The following is a 22,536-nucleotide window of genomic DNA, read 5'->3' on the forward strand; positions in this document are numbered from 1 at the left end:
GACAACTCTCACTGCATGAGAAATGTCTGGCCTTGTATTAACCATGGCATACATCAAACTGCCTACTGCCGAGGCATATGGAACACTCGCCATGTAGCTCTGTTCTTCATCAGTTACTGCATTCCTTTCACTCGAAAGCTTGAAGTGACTTGCCAATGGTGTGCTAACTGATTTAGCATTCTCCATGTTAAAACGCTTCAGCACCTTTTTAACATACTCTTCCTGTGACAATTTCAACTTTCCCCTTGTTCTGTCCTTACTAATTTGCATTCCAAGGATTTTTTTCGCAGAACCCAAATCCTTAATTGGAAATTCTTTGGACAGTTGTGCCTTGAGATTCACAATCTCATCCATGCTTGAACCTGAAACAAGCATATCATCTACATACAACAAAAGTATGAGATACGATGTATGAAACTTTTTAAAGTAACAACAGTGATCCCCATGACACCTACTGAAACCCGTATTAATCATAAAAGTATCAAACTTTTTATTCCACTGTCTTGGAGCCTGTTTCAACCCATATGGGCTCTTCTTAAGCTTGCACACTTGATTCTCCTTTCCTTTCACAACATAACCTTCTGGCTGATGCATATAGATGTCCTTTTCCAAGTCCCCATGAAGGAAAACAGTTTTGACATCTAACTATTCTAAGTGCGAGTTCTCAACAGCCACAATATTAAGAACACATCTAATAGTACAAATCTTCACAACAGGCAAAAAAATTTCAGTGAAGTCGATACCTCGTTTTTGCTCAAAACCCTTCACTACCAACCTTGCCTTGAACCGTTTGCTACCATCAGATTCTTCCTTAATCCTGTAAACTCACTTGTTGTGCAAAGCTCTCTTTTCCTTGGGCAACTGAACTAATTCCCAAGTCTGGTTTGATGAGAGAGAATCCATCTCATCATCCATGGCGTGCTCCCACTCCTCCTTGGTCTCAACCTGCAATGCTTCTTTAAAATATTTTGGTTCACCACTATTTGTTAGCAACAAATAATGTAAAGATGAAAAATAACGTATTGGAGGTTTAGCAACACGTGTAGACCTCCTGGGAGGGGGAGTCTATGGATTTTCCTATGGAATGGATTCGGTATTAATATCCTGAGGCTGCAGGATTTTGCTGTCTGGGATCCCTTTAAACTCTACCAAGTCTAAATTTTCCTCAGCCTCCTCGGGTTGACTGTTCCTATTTCTATACAGAGCAGATTCATTAAATACCACATCCACACTCCTGCATGTTTTCTGATTTTCAAAATCATACAGCCTATAACCATAGCTATCAGTACCATAACCTATGAACATGCACTTACGAGACTTAACATCAAGTTTACCCCTTTCTGCCAGTTCTATATGCATATAAGCAATGCAACCAAAAACTCATAAATGAGATAAATTTACCTTTTTACCTATCCAAACCTCTTCTGGTAATCCACGATTCAAAGGAACTGAAAGTTCCCTGTTGATCAAGTATACGGTCGTATTTACTGCATGAGCCCAAAACTGCTTAGGCAATCCAGCATGTAACCTTATGCTTCTCGCACGCTCTAGGATCGTCCTATTCATGCGTTCAGCAACTCCATTCTGCCTTGGCTTTCTTGGGACCGTTTTTATCCTACGAATCCCTTCCGCAGCGCAATGAGCCTCAAACTCATTGCTACAATACTCGCCACCGTTATCTGATTTCAGGCATTTCAATTTCTTTCCTGTTTCATTCTCAACTAGTGCTCTCCAATTCTTAAAGACACTAAACACATCAGACTTATGTTTAAGAAAATAAACCCATAATTTTCTAGTAGCGTCATCAATGAAAGTAACAAAATAATTAGCACCACCATGAGAGGTTATCTTAAAAGGACCCCACACATCGGTGTGCACAAGCTCCAGCTTCTCTATTTTCAGGATCCTAGCCACCTTCGTAAAGCTGACTTTCCTCTATTTCCCGAGAACACAGTCCTCACAAAACTCCAAGTCCAGCGACTTACAACCTGTGTAGACACCCCAATCTGGGCTTCCAGATTAGTTTACTTTCAATTTTTGATTCTCCGATGATGAAACGGATCAAGAACATCCTGGGAATGATAAGTGCTTGAGCTTTGAGTGTTTGAAAAATCCTTGAACCTAACCTAATCCTAAGCCACTTCAAAAAAGCTAAAAACCCTATTGGCACGCTTTGGTTGAGAGCCCGCGTGCACAGATCAACTTGACAGGTGTTGGTCAATGGTTAAAGCTTGATCGTTAACCAACGCGTGAGTAGGTGGTACACGCGCGCGTTGCTCTCAAACCTGCACGCGCTGGTCAAGCGGACGGGTGGTGGTCAACAGTCAAAGTTTGACCATTGACCCTCGCGCGCCAGGGCTTAACCCTCGCGTGCCAGACTGACTCCATCGCGTGCCGGAGCACAATGCCTGTTCCCACCAACTTTTCTTGAGGTGAAAACTTGGCCACCCATGCAACCTCAGCCAGCCTCGTGGACTGGCTGAATTCCTCTCTTTGCAGCCCATATCTACCTCCTTCTCTCCCTATAAATATCCCATTTGTTCATCCATTTGAAGGGGTTCAAGTTCTTCAAAGGGTTACAAATTTAAAGGTTTTAAAAGGTTCCAAAAATATTCAAAAGATTACACCTTCGGTTACAAAAATTCAAAGGAGTAAGCACAAGTTCTCGTGTTTTTCATCCAATTTCACATTCCTCAAAATACTCAAACAAACACCTCAATCAAGCCTTCAATCATCAAAGCTCAAACACGTTTCAAACTTAATCTAGGTATAGCATACCTACTGTTTTCTGTTCTGATCCTTGAGGGGGGTTGGCAGGGCCAAGGCTGGTAAGCAATATCAGTCCTGGTCCTAAAGCTAGTAGGGTTTTAAAAACCGTTGAGGTTGGAACCAGCGCGCGTCGGTCCCAGTCTCGCGCGTGACACTCTGCAGCCGCGCGCGCAGGATCACGTGGGGATTGATTTCCTACTATTGTACGTCTTTTTGTTTATATAGATCACTCTGCAAGCATGATAATAACCAATTTACTGCTATCATTTGTTAGAAATGCTAGTTTGTAGTTAATTTGCATTTCTGCTGTTATGGAGTACCCATGGGATCATTCTAGACTTGTTTCAGAACCCAGAAATATGTAAACCAAACACTGGTTAAATGGTTCAGACCCTCGTGGGCCAGGGCGCAACCCTCGCGCGCCAGAGCATCTCTGACCAGTGGCTGGTCTTGCACGGATAGCTTGGCTTTAGGCCATTATTTTGTCCCCACATTGTTTATGGGGTGTGTTGTTAAATTGTAGGGCTTTTCAGCCTTTAAAGTGCTTAGAACTGTGTATATTCACTGCCTATAAACTGTTTGGTTTGTCTTGGGTGTGCACTGGTCCTTCCAGAGCTCAGAAGGGGATAAAATACAACCTGTTGGAAGGATATCAACTTGCGCACAATTGTATGGGTTTGTCGCGCGATGGTGGGCTTGCGTGCACGTAGATACATGCATGCAAGTTGGCCACTGCTTGTGTCAAATTCATACAAAGGCACTGTTTTGATATTTTGTCACAGTGTTGGATTTTATCCCATTTTATTTTTCAATATTTCATCCATCCATGTCATTTTAATCACATCCTACAAATTGTTACAGCTTTAATCCCCATTAAACTGTTCCCCCGCCCTAAATGGCTAAAGAATTGATTAATCAAACAGAATCGCAAATGTTTTCGCAAATGCCTAAGTAGATACCGATCTCCAGATTGGGCGAGAAGGGTGCTTTAAAACCCTTCCTCTCGTAACTTGGCTCCTGAACCTAGATATGGTTATGACGAATTGGTGCCTTCACCTTTTTCAAATAAACAGCACAACGAGCGTTTCAAGTTTGGTTCCTTGGGTGTTGAACCTTCAAACCCAAGTGGCGACTCTGAATTGAGCGCTCGTCTGCCAAAAAAGCGTGCTCATCGATCCGCCCTTTTTTCCAGGCACGCTGCCCACAACCCAGTAACTTTTCCTTCGACAACATTACTTTCATCCCCTTTTCGCTCATGTGACCCAGTCTACGATGCCACGTAGTGCAATCAATCTCTTTTGCTGCCACCGCGATGCTACTATATGTACCTGTAGATACATAGAGGGTTCCATCTTTCTTACCACGAGCAAGAGTCAAGGCCCCCTTACTCATCTTCCATGCGTCTGAAGTAAATGATGTAACAATTCCACCCTCTGACAACTGACCCACTGAAATAAGATTCTGTGTTAGACTAGGCACATGTCTAACATTCTTTAATTTCAAAACTGTCCCGTCTGTCTGAGTAATCTATACATCTCCTTTCTCAACTATGCTGCAAGTTTCATCATCGCCCAAATACACTTTGCCGAAATTTCCTTGCACATAATTTTGTAACACATCCATGCGTGTAGTAGCATGGAATGAGGCTTCAGAGTCTACAATCCAAGACTCACTGCGAGAATCCAGCGAACAAATCAAGCAATCATTATCAGACTTATCAGATACATAGGCAGTGTTCTTACCCCTTGATTTTTTTCGTTTTGCTATTTTGCCGGTGCCTTACAATCTCGCCTCCAGTGCCCTTTCTGACCACAGTTAAAGCACTCCTCAGTCTTCGTATCTCCTCCCCGAGATTTATTACGGCCCTTGTTCTTTGAAGCCGCTCTGCCCTTATTTTTGTTCTTGTTGTTTCCCCTATTCGCAGACCTGCTCCTATCCTCTGTACTCAACGTTGAATCCGAAGCAGTATTCTCACCCAATACCCTCCTTCGAGCCTCTTCGCCTAATATCAAACCAGCAACATCCTCCTGTTTTATCTTTTCAGACCCGGAAGAATTGCTTACAGTCATGACAAGTCCGTTCCAACTTTCTGACAAACTTGATAATAAAACAAGAGCTCTAATTTCATCATCGAAATTAATACCCACGAATTCTAGCTGATTCGTGACCGTATTAAATTCGTTGAGATGTTCAGCAACATTAGAATTTTCAGGCATCTTTAGGTTAAACAACTTTTTCATAAGATATACCTTATTCACCGCTGAAGGCTTTTCGTACATCTTTTCTAAGGCTTTGAACAAATCTGATGTAGTCTTTTCTTTGGCAATATTTGACGCGACCGACAATGCGAGAGTTAATTGCACAGTCCCCAAAGCTTTGCGATCCAAAATATCCCAATTTGCTTGTTTTATGCTTTCTGGCTTAACGCCGCTGATCGGATGATATAGATCCTTCTGATATAAAATATCCTCCATCAGCATTTTCCAGAAAGCATAGTTCGTACCACTGAACTTCTCGATCTTGACTTTGTCTTCTGTCTTTGTGTGAAACCCTAAATCTCCTAACCCGGAGCTCTGATACCAGTTGTTGGGAATTCGAGCGCGCAAACCCACAATCAACACACACACAATTGAAGAACAAACCAACGAAGAGAAAACAATCACAAACAGAGAGAAAAGAGACATAGAGATTTTTACGTGGTTCCGACTTGAGCGATGAATTCAATCGTACATCCACGGAGTGCTGGGGTGTTTCACTATGAATGTTTGAATGTTACAGTAGAATGGGGGCTGCCCTTTTGCTTTTATATCATAAGCATGCAATAGACTGAAACCCTAAAAAGGCTGGCCCGCGCGCATCTTGGTTCGCGCTCAGCTTAAATAGATTTCATCCTAACAATTATTGGGAGTCTGATCCGCTTGAGGTCTTCCGTGTGCGCGCAGGCCCAATCCGTTGGGGAGTATCTACAAAGTCCACACCACATCGCCTGAACCCAATATACATTGAATGACCTATATCCACTTAAAAGGCTAAGCCTTGTAAGTGGTGAGTCATCCAATTGTATATTAAGGTCCAACTATTTTTCTATTTATCCAATATGGGACTCAATCTTTCACACATGTCCCAACATATATGCCTTCATTTTATTTTTATTTTTTTTGCCAATATTGTATACATCAGCGGGGATTAGTGGAGTGTTAGTGTGTTAGTTCACAAAGGGTTCAAAGGTTGTTCATAACCCTAAAACCCAACTCCACCTCTTGTGGGGCTCGAACTCCTGCCTCCATTGAAGGAGGAGGTGAACTTTCCACCTATGCTAGCGTGGAAGTTCTATGCCTTCATTTCGTACCCTGCCTTTTCGTACAGGATGCTTCAACAATTACTTGTTGGCATGACAATTGAGAGCAATCTCCAGTTTCCTAGAGTACGGGACCATGGGGTCTAATGCTATTCCTGGTAATTTGGTTAGCAATCTATTATAATCTCAGTATCTGTGAATTCAAATATGACATTTCACCTTTTCAGAAACACTTTTGAAACTCTGCCTAATAAAACCAGTTAATGTGACTTCTCTCGAGTTGAATTTGGTAGTCCATGCAATTCCATCCATCCAAAAGTATTTTTAATTGTTCAAATTTGTTAAAACTCTTATGATGAGTGTTTATTTTTACCGGTAAGAGTCCTTTGTAAAAATTTCTAGAAATAATTATGGACCCAACATACCTTTCTATTGTTGTTGGAATTCACACAAGGCACTGAAGGCAGTATAATTTTGCATGTATAGGGGGAGCGGGAAGTACAGCCATATAGGTGCAACTGATTTTTTGTAATTAGAGAACTATCCCCGTAGTTTTTACATTTCATCCAATGGAACAGTTTAACGAAATTTCCCACCTCTATAACAACCAATAACAACATAATGACCTGCTTTCAATCTTTTGATTACTGTGACATAGCCTTCCATTAATGTCACATTACGAACCCTAACAATGAGCTCTTCCCGTGTAGAAAAATCTTCGTCTAATAATGATTTTAAGCCATTAGACTTAACATTGTCCACTTTGGGCGTTTGTTTTCCACAAAGTTATTATTAAATATTAGAGTACTAATCCTACCATGCAATTAAGGAAGTCACAAGCAAGTACAATATAATATCAATGTGGGTCATGATAGTTTATACTTCCTCCGTCCCAATTTAATACTAGTTTTTTTTATAGTTGTCATTTTTCAATTGATTATATCTTATAGTTTATAATGTTTTATGTGCTTTTAAAAATATTATATTATAGAATACAGTAAATCGAGATCTATCAAATAAGATCTATATTAGATATAAAATTAGAATAGAACGAGTGATTACTAAATTGGGACGCGGGGAATATATAATATCGACCAAATCAAATTAATCCAAAACCAAATCAATAGGCCTACAAGGAGAGCAAACTAGTCTAAAGAAAGTTTTTTTTTTTTTTTTCTAAAGAAAGGTTCATCACAGTACTGTTGGGTGTATAAGGGAAATGACGAGAAGAAATACTCCTATTTTAGAATAAAAATGCTCTAGATTTAGAATTTCAAGCATAAATGGAAGGAAATTACCAGAATCATTTGTATAGTTGAATGACTTGTACAGTTTTGAAATTCCTTCAATATTGCTTGTGGCTGTGAGATTTATTAATTACTATATCATTCAGCTCAGATAAATCTTTATATGTAAATCTCAAAGTTGGTTGCAAGTTATTGTCTTCACCATCATCATCCATGGTAAACTTGTATATAAAAAAGTGTTTTGGAAAGACTTGACAATAAAAATGGGTGGGGATGATGAAGGAAGATTGTGAGAGAGACAAAAATAGGTATAGAAGATGAAAACGAAAGGACTGGTAGAAGTGGAAAATAAAGAACTCTCTCTCTCCCCCCTTGCATGTACACAGGGAAATTTTAGAAGCGAAAAATTTCCTTTTCCCCCGGGCTGAATATGTGAGGTTAGTTCAGTTATTTTGAAATAAGAGAAAAGTGCAGTTGTAAAGTACTTTAGTAACTTCACCTAATAAGAACAAAAAAAAAAAAAAAGGAGTGTACGTAGGTGTAAGAATAGAGAATGCAGAAATTAATTGTATTTTAAATTAATCATTCTTTTAAACGAGAAGAGTCTAAAAAGTAGTAAAATTTTGTAATCAAAATATTCTTTTTCAGAAAGTCTAAAGGTACAGATGAAATATTTGTACCAGTGGGTACAAACCCCTTTCTGGGCCCATTTTGGGTCTAAAAAAATGATCAAAGTCGTTTATTTTGTTTGAAATACTTTGCTTATGGTCCCTACAAAAAATAAACTCAATCCAGTATCAGTAAGAACATTTACGAAATATCCAAACTTTGCTTTAGAATTAGGCTTGATTTCTGGGACAAAGTTGGACGTTTTGTAGGTGTTTTAACTGATATCGAATTGAGCTTATTTTTTACAAGAGCCATAAATAAAGTATTTTAAACAAAATGAGCGGTTCAGATCATTTTTTTAAGACCCAAAACCGGACAAAAATGAGATTTGTACACACTGGTACAGATTTAGCACCACTCTTTTCTTTTTTTTTACTTGTACAAAAGAAGAAAAAGGTTGCACATACTTGTTTTTTTTTTTTTTTGTTTTAGTGTTGTACAATGTCAACCATTTTCAATTTCAATCCAAATTTTTTAAACTTTTCCGCTCGACGAATAATTAAGCCCCGTTCCATAAGGTTCTTATTTTTAGTACGAGACATGCCATCCTCCCATAATACATCACATTTAATTCAAAAAATAAGTACTTATTTAAAAAATATTTATTTATTTTAGCTAGCAGAACCCGGCCTTCATCTAAAAAATAATGATGAAAAATGAAACAGTAAATTATAATAAGTAAATGATATCGGGAAAAAAAAATACTCCCTCCGTCCCATAATTTTTTTTCCGGTCTGCGAAACGAGGATTAAAAAATAATATATTTTTTCTCGAAAAATTTCTAACTTTTTCATAAATTCATGAATATCTAGTAAACTGTTGATTTTATTTTTTGAATTTGTCTTACAAAAATTGTACTCCCTATGTCCTTATTTAATTGTCCACTACGATTTTGCGTTCATTTTCAACGGCTTATATCTCTCAACGTATATTGCTAAAAATATATAATATAGATCTTGTTTGATAGAATTCAATTTTTTTCATAAGACAATGATTTAAAAAATATAAAACATAATATACATGTTGAGAGATATAAGCTGTTGAAAATGAACGCAAAATTGTAATAAACAATTAAATAGGGACAAAAAAAAGTATATTTTTTTCAACAGTGTTACTTGTACATATTTTTGTGCAAGTATTGTGCACATATATTTTTGTCTTACTTCTTCGTTTCGTTTCGTTTTGTTTTGCGGATTGAACAAATGGGAGGAGGAAATGAGTAAACGTAACCAAAAACTTCCTATTCAAGGTAGGAGTAGAAGAAAATTAATCAGTGAAAACAATCGAAAGTAGGGAGAGCTTCTGTGTTGCGTCTCTCTCTCTCTCTCTCTCTCTCTCTCTCTCCACCACAGAAATCCAAACCGGTAAATGTTTTGAATTCCACATACTATACTGTGACTATAGTAGTAATTTGAAGAAAGAAACATGATCCGATCTCTTTCTAAACCTCACTTGCGCTGTTCTACAGCTAGAAGAAGTCATTTCTCTAAACGCCCTTCTCTTCCCTCAAAATCTCTCTCTACAGGTACTAATAACACAACTAGGCCCGCAATCGAATCGATAACATTTGTTAGTTATGCAGAGCTCCTTCACCTTCAATTCAGCTGTACATGTTTCGTAATTTATGTACAGGGGTAAGCAGAATCACGGTTCGATTCGGGAGTGGATTCGGTACAAGATCGATGTCGACCTCTTCGTCGCGTTCGGTGGACCAACTACTGAGTGGTAAGAATGACGACCACGGAGGTGTTATTGTGGAAATGAGCACCGAGCCAGTGGACGCCGTCGTCTACGGTTCTTTACTCAGAGCTTCAATTTTGCATTGGAGGCAAGAGGTAAACATAACAATAACATGTTCCAATTCAACTCCGATTTCTCTACTTTCTAGTGGATGCTTATGTGATTGCAAGTAAAATCCTTACTTGCTCCAGGTCAATTGGGTATGGGCATTGGTAAGAAACAGGTGGAGCTCGTTCCACCGATGAATTAAAGACGACTCGTATTGTATCCAAATGTGTCACCATTAGGGACGTAAGTGGTTCTGTTTTTGTGGAAAAATAAACTGAACCGATTTAATTGATTTTTAATTATTGGGTACTGAAACCGACTGATACTACCAACAAACCACACCGAACCGCATTGTACTGAAGAGGTTTGGTTCGGTGCTGTTTATGGTTTGGACTTTACATAATGGGCCCAATTCCTCAAGTAACTTAACACACTGAAGTAGGGTTTTTATGTTTGCAATCCTTTATATTGTGAGAGTTTTGCATAGAAAGGAGAAACTAAGTTGTTATGTGTAATCGGAAGAGGGGAAGTCAGAAATTGGGAAACTAATTTGGACTGGGAAACTAAACGGAAGAGGGAAAGTCAGAGAGGGAGGCGGTGATTCCGTTGGAATGTAGGGTACTCCCTCCATCCCAAAGTGGGACCTGGGGACCCTGCCAAGCAGGGGTGCTTGGCAAGGGTGCCGAGCACCTCTCGGCCGTCCAAAAGTGTTTTGGACGGCCCAGATGTAAAGGTATCGAACAGATTTAAAAAAAAAAAAAAGGAAAAGGAAAAAGATGTTTTGATCCGGGCCGTTGATTCCGAGATGAACAGCCGGATTGGCCGCTTGGCAGGGTCCCCAGGTCCCCCAAAGTGTTAAGACTTTTTTGGGATAGCATGCCATTTTCAATTGCCAATATCTTTCAATGTGAATTTTAAAAAATATGCAAAATGGATATTGTTTGATAGATTTTAATTAGTTCTATTAGCGGATGAATGGAGGGTTCTTGCTGTGCCCGCTTTAGGCCCTTTTATTGAAGTCTTTGAGGGGGATGGCATTAGATGCTTCAAACGAAGGATTTGGATAGAGGAAACTTGTCATAGAATTGATGTTTCGATTGAGGCTATAAAGATGGAATCAGTGAAGGGGTAGCCTGGTCAACCAGGCAAGACGGAAGAACTTCCTATATGACAGGAAGTTCATTATTTAGTGGTGGGGTGTTCATAGGAAAGAAGGCACCGGATATGGGATCGATCCCTTCCACCATTCCTCCAACAGATGCGGATGAATTAGCTGCTGTTATTCTTTCAACATTTGCAGAGCTAACCCCTGAAGTGACTTCATTCCGTCCAGTCACCTTGGCAGACGAATGATCCAGATAAGGTATCAATTTGAGCACATCAGCCTTTACTTTATCCTAGACCAACCTTCTGGTCTGAATCAACGAATTCGGATGACCAGGCCACTTGTCGAACTCATGGTTAGGGTTCCCATCCCATCGACCTAACTCAGTGAGTCCTTCGACAGGAAAGTCGTTTCGATCCAATCCATTCTTGCTTCATTTTGCTCATTCATGGAGTTGTATTTAGTACCTCTAAGAAATATGATTATCCACCGTTATGAATGTGGGTTGGCTTGGATTACTTAGTGTTGCGTGCCTAGGAGGGCAGCGCGCTTTGGGATGCGGAGGAGAAACAGAGTTTTCAAAATCACATAAAACTTTATAAATCGTAAGATAAGCAATCTAAAATGGTATTTGGGACGGAGGGAGTATTTCATTCTATATGTAGGGATGTTCGGTTGGTTTTTATGGAAAAAATAAACCGAACCATTTTGATTGGTTTTTAATTATTGGGTAGCGAAATCAACCGATACCACCAACAAACCGGTCAAAATCCATTGGTAATTGTAATGGTTTAATTAGTATTTCCTTCATCCCTAGTCACCGTAGTATTGCTGTAGAGTTCTGATTCTGCTCATTGTGGCATCTGGACTATATGCTTCCCCATGAGGTGCTTGATCCAGCATAGCACGTTTTTGTTTGCATTGCAACCTTATTAGGTGGCACTGCTTTGCGGCATCATTGTAATGTTGCTAACGAACCACTTTTTGTAAGGTGCATATGAAACTAAGTTTCCACAACCATATATACACTACCTGCAATGTCTCCTTATGAGTTGTCTGTGTTCACAGTAATGATCAATTCAATAATAGGTGGTGTTGTTTTGCAGGGTAAGAAAGGGGTTTGGATTAAAGTGCCAATAGAGCTTGTAAGCCTTGTTGAACCTGCTGTTAAGGTCAGTGTTTTTGCCTTGCTTCAGTCTTCTTGTCAGTATTCTGTAGAAGTTTGAAATTCATGTTGGATAAATAATGTGGTATATGTTACGGTTATGTATTTGACCCTTAATGTTTACCTGAGATTCTACTGCAGCTTTGGAATGTTATTTCATGCTTCCTTGCAGGAGGGGTTTTATTTCCACCATGCAGAGCCAAAATACTTGATGCTTGTGTACTGGATTCCTGAAACTCCTAGTACTATTCCTGTGAATGCCACTCATCGTGTGGGTATTGGTGGATTTGTCATGAATGAAAAGAAAGAGGTACTTCCTGCCGTTAATTACGTCTGGGTTAAGAATATTGTGGAAGGAGGGGGGGGGGGGGGGTGGGGTGGGGGGTTTGCGTATTGTGACTAATTGGTCTTGTGTAGTGCTGATGTTGCTTGTTTGGAGCCAAAGCAGCATTACTGTGCTGCTATGATCTTCACTTATTTTATTTATTGGGGCCCATGTGACAATGGATTGACCAATTTTAGTTTGCAACTTTTTGTTTTTGTTAGGTGCTAGTTGTCCAAGAAAAGAATGGAATTTTACGTGGAACAGGAGTGTGGAAGTTTCCTACTGGAGTTGTTGAAGAGGTATGTTCAAATGGCAAGTTCTTAATCATTATATAAATGGTGCGTTCTGAAGTTTTCATTTACTAAGCCTTTTCTTTGTTTATCAACAGGGTGAAGATATCTGTGATGCCGCAGTAAGAGAAGTAAAAGAAGAAACGGGAGTGAGTAACAAGATTTTGATTTTGGTTCGCCTAAATTTTGCAATTACACTTCTAGTATGGAAGCACCCATCTATGGTTTTCGTGACTACTGAATTTTGGCTGCTGCAGATTGACACAAAGTTTGTGGAAATATTGGCATTCAGGTGTGAAGTTTGTCTATAATTATGCATTCCCTATTCATTCAAATTGCACTTCTTCGTTCTTCCCTATTTGAGGCTGTACATGTTGTCAGACTGCTTTTCACCATCTCTCCTAAAACCAATTGGTGTTAGGGAGGGCTTGAATTAGGTCTTTTATGGCATTCATTGCACCCGCAAGTATGTTTTTAGAGCAGTCGCAAGGAGTAGCATTGTGTAACCAAATCCATGGGGGCACTCTAGGCCCAACAATCCCTCGCTCACGATGACGCTCCCGCGACTCGAACACATGACTTCTTGGCTCTAATACCACTTGTCAGACCGCTTTTCACCATCTCTCCTAAAACCAATTGGTGTTAGGGAGGGCTTCAATTAAGTCTTATGGCATTCAACATCGTACCCGCAAGTCTGTTTTTAAAGCAATTGCATTGTGTAACCGAATCCACGGGGGCACTCCGGTCCCTACTCATGTCAAATTTCGTATCTGGGATCTTAGTTCAGTTATCACAAAGTCGAAAGTGTGAGTCTCAGATGCAATAATCCGCAAAGGTAAAATATAGTTTTCTTTCCTTGCATCTTAAATTTACCCTGCAGTTGGTTCGTACATGTCCTTGACATGGCATATTGAAGAACTAGGGCACATTTCTCATCCTTATTTCTCTCAAATGCCCTGTGTGGATCCAACTACTTCAAGATTTATTTGTTTCCTTTGTTTTAAACTCTTAATTCACTTGATTCACAGACAGAGCCACAAATCATTCTTTGAGAAGTCAGATTTATTCTTTGTCTGCCTGCTGCAACCCCTTTCCTTCAACATTCAACCGCAGGAGTCAGAGATAGAGGCAGCACAGGTGAATATCAGTCAAATTCGAGGTTTTTGAGGTTACTCATTCAATTTTCTGTGAATAATACCGATGTTTTATCTACAATGATAAATCGAAAGCCTTGTAGCTATATTTATGTGATGAGAATCACACTGCTATCCAACTGCCAAACCAGTTTACTTTTTTCTCTCCCTGGTTGATGTGTATGGTTTTCTTATCACACTGCTAAGGTGATCAAGGAAGATTGATAGCTCTAATAACTTGTATGTACAACAAACCTCTGGTTACTGCACTCGCATAGCTGTTTACTTGTTCATATCTCACTATTTTAAGATGAAGTAAATTGAAAAACCTAGCCACATTTTAAGACAGAATATGGTGTTGACTTCTAAAATCGAACCTTTTCCTAAACCAGAAGCCTTCCAAATGTGATGCATGCCCACTGTTTTCGGTTAGTGTTTGAATTGGTTTTTTTTTGGTGTGGGAAAAGAACTTTCCTGTTTGAGTCATGCCCCAAGGGTTTCAGCCTGTCAGTGACTCAGTATCACCAATGTTGAATCTGTGGGTACTGAAGATAACAACCTACTCACCTACAGTTCTCTCAATTTTCCTTTAACAGTTCAGAAATGAAAATTAAGTGCAATATCTTGTGAAGAGTTGTCAGTATATTTTTCCTACTTCATGCAGTGGATGCCATTCGAAGAATATACAGCTCAACAGTTTGTGCAGAAAAATGAGGTTCTGAAGTATATCAGCGATGTATGCTTATCAAAGAGAGAGGGGAAGTATTCTGGGTTCTCTCCGGTGCCCACAAGTGGTAGTTTTTCTACTACGGAGAGCTACATGTACTTGAACAGGCATTGTCTTAACAGCCCCTAACTGGTTCTAAGTCTGCTATTCTTTTTCTTTTTCTTTCTTTTGGGTGCACTAGGTCCTTGATATTCTGCAGTAGGGGGGGTGGTTATTGTAATTTTAACTGCATATTATTTATTCATATGTACATTGCTCCTCCAGATTAAGGAAGGTATAAGAAATGTGTCTTTTTAAGCTCTAGAGTGAGTGGTGTTCTTGTTTTCGGTATATGCACTGGAGTAACCAGATGCTATGAAATGACAATTTTATCATTTTGCGGAGGAAAAAAAATATTCCGTTGATCCCATCTAGTTGTTTGTGGGAATCTCAGGATGGTAACTCCTGGTTGTGCCAGTTTTGTCTCAATTGTTCACATCTGAGCGGTGTCCTTGTTGGTTTTGAACTTGGAGTGCAAGGAAATCGATTTGGTAGAAGTATCTTTGGGAAGGATTTTTTTGGCTATAAATATAGCTCGATTCTCTCAGTTAGGGTTGGACGTCATCGTAGTTTATTTGGAGATCCCCCATGGGGGGTTCTAGGTAGAAACCTTAGGGTTCTTTGTTAGATCTTTGTAGTTATTTGGTTGCTCTTCTTTGGTGGGCTTGGGAAGATCTTTTGTGTATGTGGCCTCCGCTGAGGACCATTGTCCTTTGGCGAACTTTTTGCCTCTTGGTTGAAACCCTAGTTTCGTGTGAGACTTGATGAGAGTTTTGGTGTGCTTACAATGGCGTTTTGGCGAGAGAACTGTATTTGGGTGGATGAGATAGAAGCAGCAATGATAACCACATTTGGTGACCATGTTTAGGATACCATGTAAGTTATCATTCCTGCATTGGTAGGAAACATGACTGTTGAGGCTTGTTACACCAATACACTAAAATAAAACTCACGTGGTATAAAAAATGTGGTCACCAAGGACAGACGTAGGATTCGAGTGTGGGATGGGCGAACATTACGACAAGATTTAGAACATTTGAGAGGCAATATCTATTAAGTCAATACAAATTGCCACAATATTGTTTCTCCAAAAAATTGCCACAATATTATTAGCAAAATTATCATATAGTATATAGTTTCGATCAACCAATATATATGATTATAGATATACAATCGTATATAATTTACATGCATATGTTATAGCACATTCATATATTTAAAAAGCAAAATGTAGAACCTAGCATTCCATCTCTATGTAACTGCGTCGACGTTCTTTCATAATATAAAATGCATTTATAATACGGAACGGTTCAAGGGACACCCTAAAAAAACACCAATAATCTCAATCTCATAGTTCTCGATCAAGTTTTTATAATCCGAACCGTTCAATGTGTGCAGAATGTGATTTTAAGGGTGCCCGCGAGAAATTAGCAAAAAAAATGACCGGAAAAGGTTTGATTTGAGCAGTTTTTATTTGAACCGTTCAATAAAAAACTGTCCGAAACTGTTCGGATCAAGCTCTTCCCGGTCTTTTTTTTTTGCTGATTTCTCGCAAGTACCCTTAAAATCACGTTCTGATCACATTGAGCGGCTCAGATCATCAAAATTTAATCGGAAACTACGAGGTGTTTTTTTAGGTGTTTTTTTGGGTGTCTCCGGAACCGCCCCGTTTATAATAAATCAACATTACAATGCCCAACAATGTTCTTCTCAATGTAAGTGAGTATAACTCGCAAGAAAATCATTCTCCATCTTATTCCATAGTCTAGTGGATCAACACATTGAATCCTTCCGATAAATAGCAATTCTTTGATTAGCATTTGGGTGGAGTGAACATTGTTGAAATGGTAGCAAGTGAGAGCTAATAGACCAGAAACCCAAAGCAAGTGAATGTTTGATTTCTTATTCGAGATTAAATTCCTTTCGCCGCGTGCGAAAACTATGGGTTTTAGACTATCATCATTTTGAGCCCCACAGTGCGTTAATTTCTGATCTGAACCGTTCATCTTGTAGGGCCCGCAAAGTAATCTTCTCATTCAAAAAATTAGCATCACCGGACATCAATAGATGTATCAAGATTTAAATTTCGGTTAATAAAATGGATGGTCATGGATAGTTTAACATGATAGGACCAGACTGTCCATTTTGTAAACTAAAAATTCAACTTTTGATTGATCTACCGATCTCCAATCAAGCTAAATTTATGCCTAAATATACTACATTATGGGTCCTTACGAGATGAACAGATTAGATTATAACAATAAATGCATAGTGAGGTCCACAATGAGTGGCGATTTTTCCACCATCAATGAAAAGAATTCAATCTCTTCTTATCCACGTGCAAAGGTTGGTATAAAGAGTCCGACTTTGCTGCGATAGTGGAGATCAAAGCAGGGTTGTTGCTCCTTGAGTGGGCAATTAGCAGACGAATACCTAATATTTGTATTATAGAATTGATAGTTTAATTATGGTCCAGGGTCTGTTGAAGCCGGAGCCTCTCTCTCTCTCTCTCTCTCTCTCTCTCTCTCTCTCTCTCTCTCTCTCTCTCTCTCTCTCTCTCTCTCTCTCTCTCTCTCTCTCTCTCTCTCTCTCTCTGGCTTTGTGTGATTTTCATTTGTTGTGTTCTCGTTTTAATGTTGTCAAAGTTGTTTAAGTGTCCAGACTAGTATTAGTCAAGACTGCTCATGATAGAGCTAAAGAAGCCTTGAGGTAATGTTGTAATGTTCTGTAGTACAGTACATCTTATTACAGTACTATATGAGATGAGATGATCTTTCAGTCAAAAAAATTCTGACTTACTATCTACTTTACTCCAATTACAACTAAGATATTCATTAATTTTTTAAGAGAATTTTTTTTAGAAGGATGAATATTAGATTTTCAAATAATCTTAGATGAGTGGGTATTAGATTTTTGACAAAAATATTGGGCAAGAGAACGTATATAGTTTTAAATGTTTTAAAGATTATTACTATAATTCTAAGAAAAATTTGAAACTTGAGTAGGACAGCCATTTAGGCTCATCCGTTCTTGGGTCCTCCGTCCTTGGTGGTCACCATAGTGTTGTTGCTTTTATTCCCAGGTTTAGATCTTAAAAAAAAAACTTCCACTAGGTCCGTAATCCACACCAATGACACACATTAGAAAACAAACAGTATGTATCAACAAGTATAACTTTCAGAAGTATAATATTCTATAAGGAGAGTGATTTTGGCATTCTCCAAATTGATAACCGCACTTTCAAAAAGGAGTGCCAAAATCAATTCCAAAAGCAAAAGAAATTTTTTTTTACTCCAAAGTGTCTAATACTTATCACGGGAAACCGTATGTCATAACGGCCTACGGATGGCAATTGCCAATTTCATCCAAAACCGGCCGTACATGAACCGATCTATCCTATTATGGAGGGAGGTTTTCAAACTTTCCCTATTTGTGGGGCAATTTTGACTTCAAAATTTGAAATAGCCGATTGGTTTCAGACCTACACTAAATCTATGAAAGTGTTCATGATAAAATCTAGACAGTTCTGTCCAGATTTTGTCATGGACATTTTCATGAATCCAGTGTCATTATTATTATTTTTTTTTTGCAAAGATCACTATATTAAGGAAGTTAACGACGAATTACATCATTCGCAAGCAAAGGAGACAAACCAGGCGGAATACAACCTATAAGATTAAGCAAAACTCCTACTTAGACAAGAAGAAGCAAACCAGTGGGCAACAATATTTTTTTGGCCAAATTTTCGTAGTCGTCCATCTAGTTTTACGGTTGTCTCAATTTCATCCCTCTAGTTTCAATTGTCTCAATTTCGTCCCCGTAGTTTATTTTATGTTCTAAATTGATAAAATCGTTAACACCGTTAATAAAATTAACTATGATTAAAAAATTAAGTGCTCCAATTTTCAATCCGGTTGAACCGGTGCGAAGATCTTATTTTTTTTGATCATTTTATCTTGGATGGTCGTAATGAATTTTTGGCTCTAAGGCCTTTCAACGAGCACCCGAAAACTTCTTATTTAGTTTCAGGGCTTTCTTAGGGTGCTTATTGAAAGGCCTTAGAGCCAAAAAACTATTATGACCATGTAAGATAAAATGATCAGAAAATTAAGATCTTCGCACCGGTTCAACCGGATTGAAAATTGGAGCACTTAATTTTTTAATCATATTTTTTCCGTTAGTTTTATTAACGGTGTTAACGATTTTACCAATTTGAAACGTAAAACAAACTAGAGGGACGAAATTGAGACAATTGAAACTAGATGGACGAAATTGAGATAACCGTAAAACTAGATGGACAACTACAAAAATTTGCCCTAGTTTTTTCCCTATTACACCAAACAAAGGACCATCTTCTTGACTGAGCCCAAGCTTTAATGTCTTCCACCACCGAGCAGATTTCCCAAGCACAAGAGCGATTGTTGTCATTGATGTATTTAATAAGCTCCTGACAATTTGACTCAAAGATAACTTTAGGGTAATTCATTTCCATGGCAGTGCTACAAGCAATTCTAAGTGCCCAAGCTTCAATTGAGACAGCCGAAGAGACAACCCCTCTTCCAGCACGCCATACATGAGCTTTTCCACCACTATCTCTCACGATTACTGTAACGCTCCGAGCAGACCACTGGCCCAGTACCCTGATTTTGATCCATAGGCCCGCCAAAGGCAGCTAGGCTGCGGGAGGAATTGAATGCTCCGTCACAGTTAAATTTAATAATAGAAGGATGGGGAGGGGACCAAATAACATCTCTAGCAGGTTTAGGGATTTTCTCCACTGGCTTTTTGAAAAGAGCAGATAGGTAATCACAATTAGCCATCCTAGCTTTCTCAATTATATCGACAGGATTAGGAAGCTTACCCGAGAAAACGAAGGAGTTCCTAGCTTTCCAAATGGCCCAAAAAATCTGAAAGATTGCAGCTGCTTCCTCAGGAAGGGTTTCTTTAGCCAGGTAACCACACAGAAGATCCTCCATCCATTTATCAGCCGAGTGAATGGGTGAGTCCAAAATCCAAAAAGCCTTGCCACATCCAAACCAAACTGCTCTCGTCCATGGGCAGTGAAAGAGAATATGCTCAATGGATTCCTTCTCAGAATTGCATAACAAACAAGTAGGGGATGGGGAGCATTTACGCTTGAAAAGATTGGCCTTGCTAGCCACCCAATTCTTGACCACCTTCCACATAAAGTGGCAGATTTTAGGGGCAGTAGGAACATCCCAGAGTTTGTTCCACAAAGATTTGGGTGGAGAGTAAGAAGTGGATGCTTGAGAGGGCTTAGAAAGTGCAACCTTTTTTATCCCTTGGTGATTTCCCAACTTCACATAATACTTTCCAGATTTGTTGAACTTCCAAATTCGCTTGTCTTTCGCCTTGGAGATACTGATAGGAATAGAGGAGATAGCAATAGATTCAGCTTCTAAGATACATTGTCTGAGTTTGTCCACTTCCCAAGTTTGGTTTGCTTAGTCTATAAAGTCTGCCACTTTTTTCCAGCTACAATTTGGAGGACGGTGACTTGTAACTTTGTTATCAACCAGATTATGGATCCACTTATCCTCCCAAAAGTTAATTGCTTCACCATTCCCCACGTTCCATCGCACTCCTTCCTGTAATAATTTCCTTCCTTCCAATAGGCTGCACTAAATCCGAGATGGAGAGGATCCCCTACGGGCTTCCCAGCAGTTATTATCTGCAAAATATATCCCCTTTAGAACCCTAGCCCTCAGGGCCTTGGGGTTTCCATTGATTCTCCAGAATTGTTTAGCCAAGAGTGCATCATTGAATGTTGCAAAATCCTTGAAGCCTAGTCCACCATCCCCTTTTGGTACATTCAACTTGTTCCAAGCACCCCAGTAAATACCATTACCTGTGTCATTATTCCTCCACCAAAATTTACTAATGGCAGCATTGAGTCTCGAACAAAGAGAATGAGGGGCCTTGAAACACATAAAAGGATATACTGGCATGGTTTGAATCACAGACTTGATCAACACCTCTTTTCCTGCATGATTAAGTTGAGAATCTCCCCAACTTTGGATTTTTCCCGTGATACGATCTTCAATAAAGCTCAGAGATTCCTTCTTGGATCTTCCCAAACAGTAGGAAGTCCAAGGTATGTAGCCTTAGGCTCCATCTCCTCCATTTCCAAAATTCCTTTAATCTCATCTTTCAACTCAGGAGAGCTATTTGCCGAAAAACAAAGGCTAGATTTCTGAGTATTAATGGCCAATCCTGAGGCTTCACTAAAGCAAGAAGCTATAGTTTTAAAATTAGAACACACCACTGAATCAGCTTCAAGAAAAATCATCGAGTCATCAGCAAAAAACAGATGAGAAACCATAGGGCACTTGCGTTTTATCCTAATACCTCTTAATGATTTGTTTTGGAATCCAGTGTCATGGATCCTATCATTTTCGTTTGATTTGGGTTTGGTAAAAGAAAGTACGTGCACACCAAATGCAAACCCGACCCAAACCCAAAACAAAACCAACAATACCCCAGGGTCATTGATTCATTGGTGTCGATTACCTACCTGGTGAAAGTTATCCTAAAAAATCACCATGACATTGATTTACACAAGGGAATTGGTTTTGGCACTCCCCAATTTGATAACCGCACTCCCCAGGGGATGCCAAAATCAATCCCTTTTGCTTTTATGTGGGTTGGAGAAGTCTGGATTTCCCACAAGAATTTTTCCTACAAAAATCCTACCTAAATGCAAAACTACGTCGTTTTATGCATATGTTTGATTTCATTAGCTTCCTTCGTAATGTCCGAAATATTTCAATTCAAAATACTTTAACAATCTCTTTTCATTTTTATCATCTTAACAAAGTCTCCTCTTCTATTTAGTAATGATCAACTTATTATATTATGTACTACTGATTGTAAATAAGTAAATGGAGACTTCTACTTGACACATCAATTTTACATCTTTTCATCTACCTGTTTATCCTTTTGTCTTCTTTCTGTTCAAAATGTTTTGCAATTTTTCTGCCGATGACATTTTTTTTTTTGTTGGGTAAGGTAAAATTGTATTAGAAAACCCAATTACACAAAGTCAAGGGCATACCCCAAGCAAAACAACACCAAACAAAGAAACATCAAGCAAAGCTTGAAAAAAGAACAGCACAAATCAAGACAACATCTAAACAAAACATTTACATGCTACCAAAGACTCTAGCAGGGACATTCCATAGGGAACAAAGAGCCATGTTAGGCGCTAACTTTTTAACTCCTCTCTAGAAGCTAACACATGCTCGGATATCAGTTCTCACTTTGATCTCCAACTGTTGAGCTGTACTCCTATAGCCTTTAAAGATTTTGCTATTCCTTTCTTCCCAAACATGGTACAAGAGAGCAGTCAAAGCAACCTTTGGTAGCAAGCAGGAAAACTGAGAACCCTTGTTGACTAGAATCATCTAATCCATAATTTGGGGCAGTCCATTGAATGGGCAAGTAGGCTTCAAGTCTTTTTGCAAGGATTGCCAAAGTTGAGAAGAGAAAGAACATTGAAAGAAAAGCTGCGCATGGTTTTCTACAGCAACAGAACACAGCACACACTGGACGTTGCTTAAACTCCGAACCTCGCCTTCCAATAAGGTTGAAACACCCCAAGCGTAGGGCTAGGTCGTCGATAGCATAATATCCGGAAGTCCGGGATCGTACCCACAGAGAATCGAAATATAGCTAGTTTGGATTGTAGGTTTATATGGTAGAGTGCAGCGTTCAAGACGGCCAACTTGGTTTTGCTTAGAATTGGTGAAAATTGCCCGGGCAATTTTGCTAGGAAAAAGCTTAGTTAACTTAAAATAGGCAAGTCTAAGGATCTTCTAACCCTTGACAAAGGAGATTACCGGTTCTCGGTATAACTCAGGCGAGAGTCACGACCGCGTGCTCACGCCCGGAGAATTTAACTTTTATGACTACGTTTAATGAAAGATGTGATTAAACGGAGGCGGACCAACTTGTTTGACGA

At 39.1% G+C, this 22,536-nt stretch overlaps 2 protein-coding genes across 5 annotated transcripts; one reads left to right on the forward strand and one right to left on the reverse strand.

The window, feature by feature from the left end:
• The first annotated feature begins 9,260 nt into the window (after positions 1–9,260).
• On the forward strand, positions 9,261–14,819 carry LOC131313780 (nudix hydrolase 2). 4 transcript variants are annotated; one of them, XM_058342289.1, is made up of 9 exons: positions 9,261–9,508; positions 9,616–9,818; positions 11,983–12,048; positions 12,214–12,351; positions 12,588–12,665; positions 12,755–12,805; positions 12,914–12,948; positions 13,685–13,793; positions 14,454–14,819. In XM_058342289.1, exons 1-9 carry the CDS (start codon positions 9,409–9,411, stop codon positions 14,643–14,645), a joined length of 972 nt encoding a protein of 323 aa, XP_058198272.1. In that variant the 5' UTR covers positions 9,261–9,408; the 3' UTR covers positions 14,646–14,819. The 4 variants fall into 4 exon arrangements, with proteins under 4 accessions (XP_058198272.1, XP_058198270.1, XP_058198271.1 ...); XM_058342290.1 differs by having other exon boundaries at positions 9,369–9,508; positions 9,588–9,818; XM_058342287.1 differs by having other exon boundaries at positions 9,282–9,508; positions 12,755–12,948.
• A 4,325-nt stretch (positions 14,820–19,144) lies between these two features.
• On the reverse strand, positions 19,145–20,433 carry LOC131313970 (uncharacterized). Its single transcript, XM_058342466.1, has 3 exons — positions 20,425–20,433; positions 20,093–20,247; positions 19,145–19,937 (listed from the first exon to the last, which is right to left on the reverse strand). Exons 1-3 carry the CDS (start codon positions 20,431–20,433, stop codon positions 19,145–19,147), a joined length of 957 nt encoding a protein of 318 aa, XP_058198449.1.
• Between the last annotated feature and the right edge of the window lie 2,103 nt (positions 20,434–22,536).

Source organism: Rhododendron vialii, chromosome 13a, assembly GCF_030253575.1.
Source record: "Rhododendron vialii isolate Sample 1 chromosome 13a, ASM3025357v1".
NCBI lineage: Eukaryota > Viridiplantae > Streptophyta > Magnoliopsida > Ericales > Ericaceae > Rhododendron > Rhododendron vialii.

Coding starts and splice junctions, on each gene's coding strand:
- LOC131313780 (XM_058342287.1), top strand. CDS start 9,409: ATGATCCGATCTCTTTCTAAACCTCACTTGCGCTGTTCTACAGCTAGA. Junction 9,509..9,615: donor CTCAAAATCTCTCTCTACAG/GTACTAATAACA, acceptor ATTTATGTACAG/GGGTAAGCAGAATCACGGTT. Junction 13,794..14,453: donor CAGAGATAGAGGCAGCACAG/GTGAATATCAGT, acceptor TACTTCATGCAG/TGGATGCCATTCGAAGAATA.
- LOC131313970 (XM_058342466.1), bottom strand. Junction 19,938..20,092: donor ATAAGTGGATCCATAATCTG/GTTGATAACAAA, acceptor TATTCCTATCAG/TATCTCCAAGGCGAAAGACA.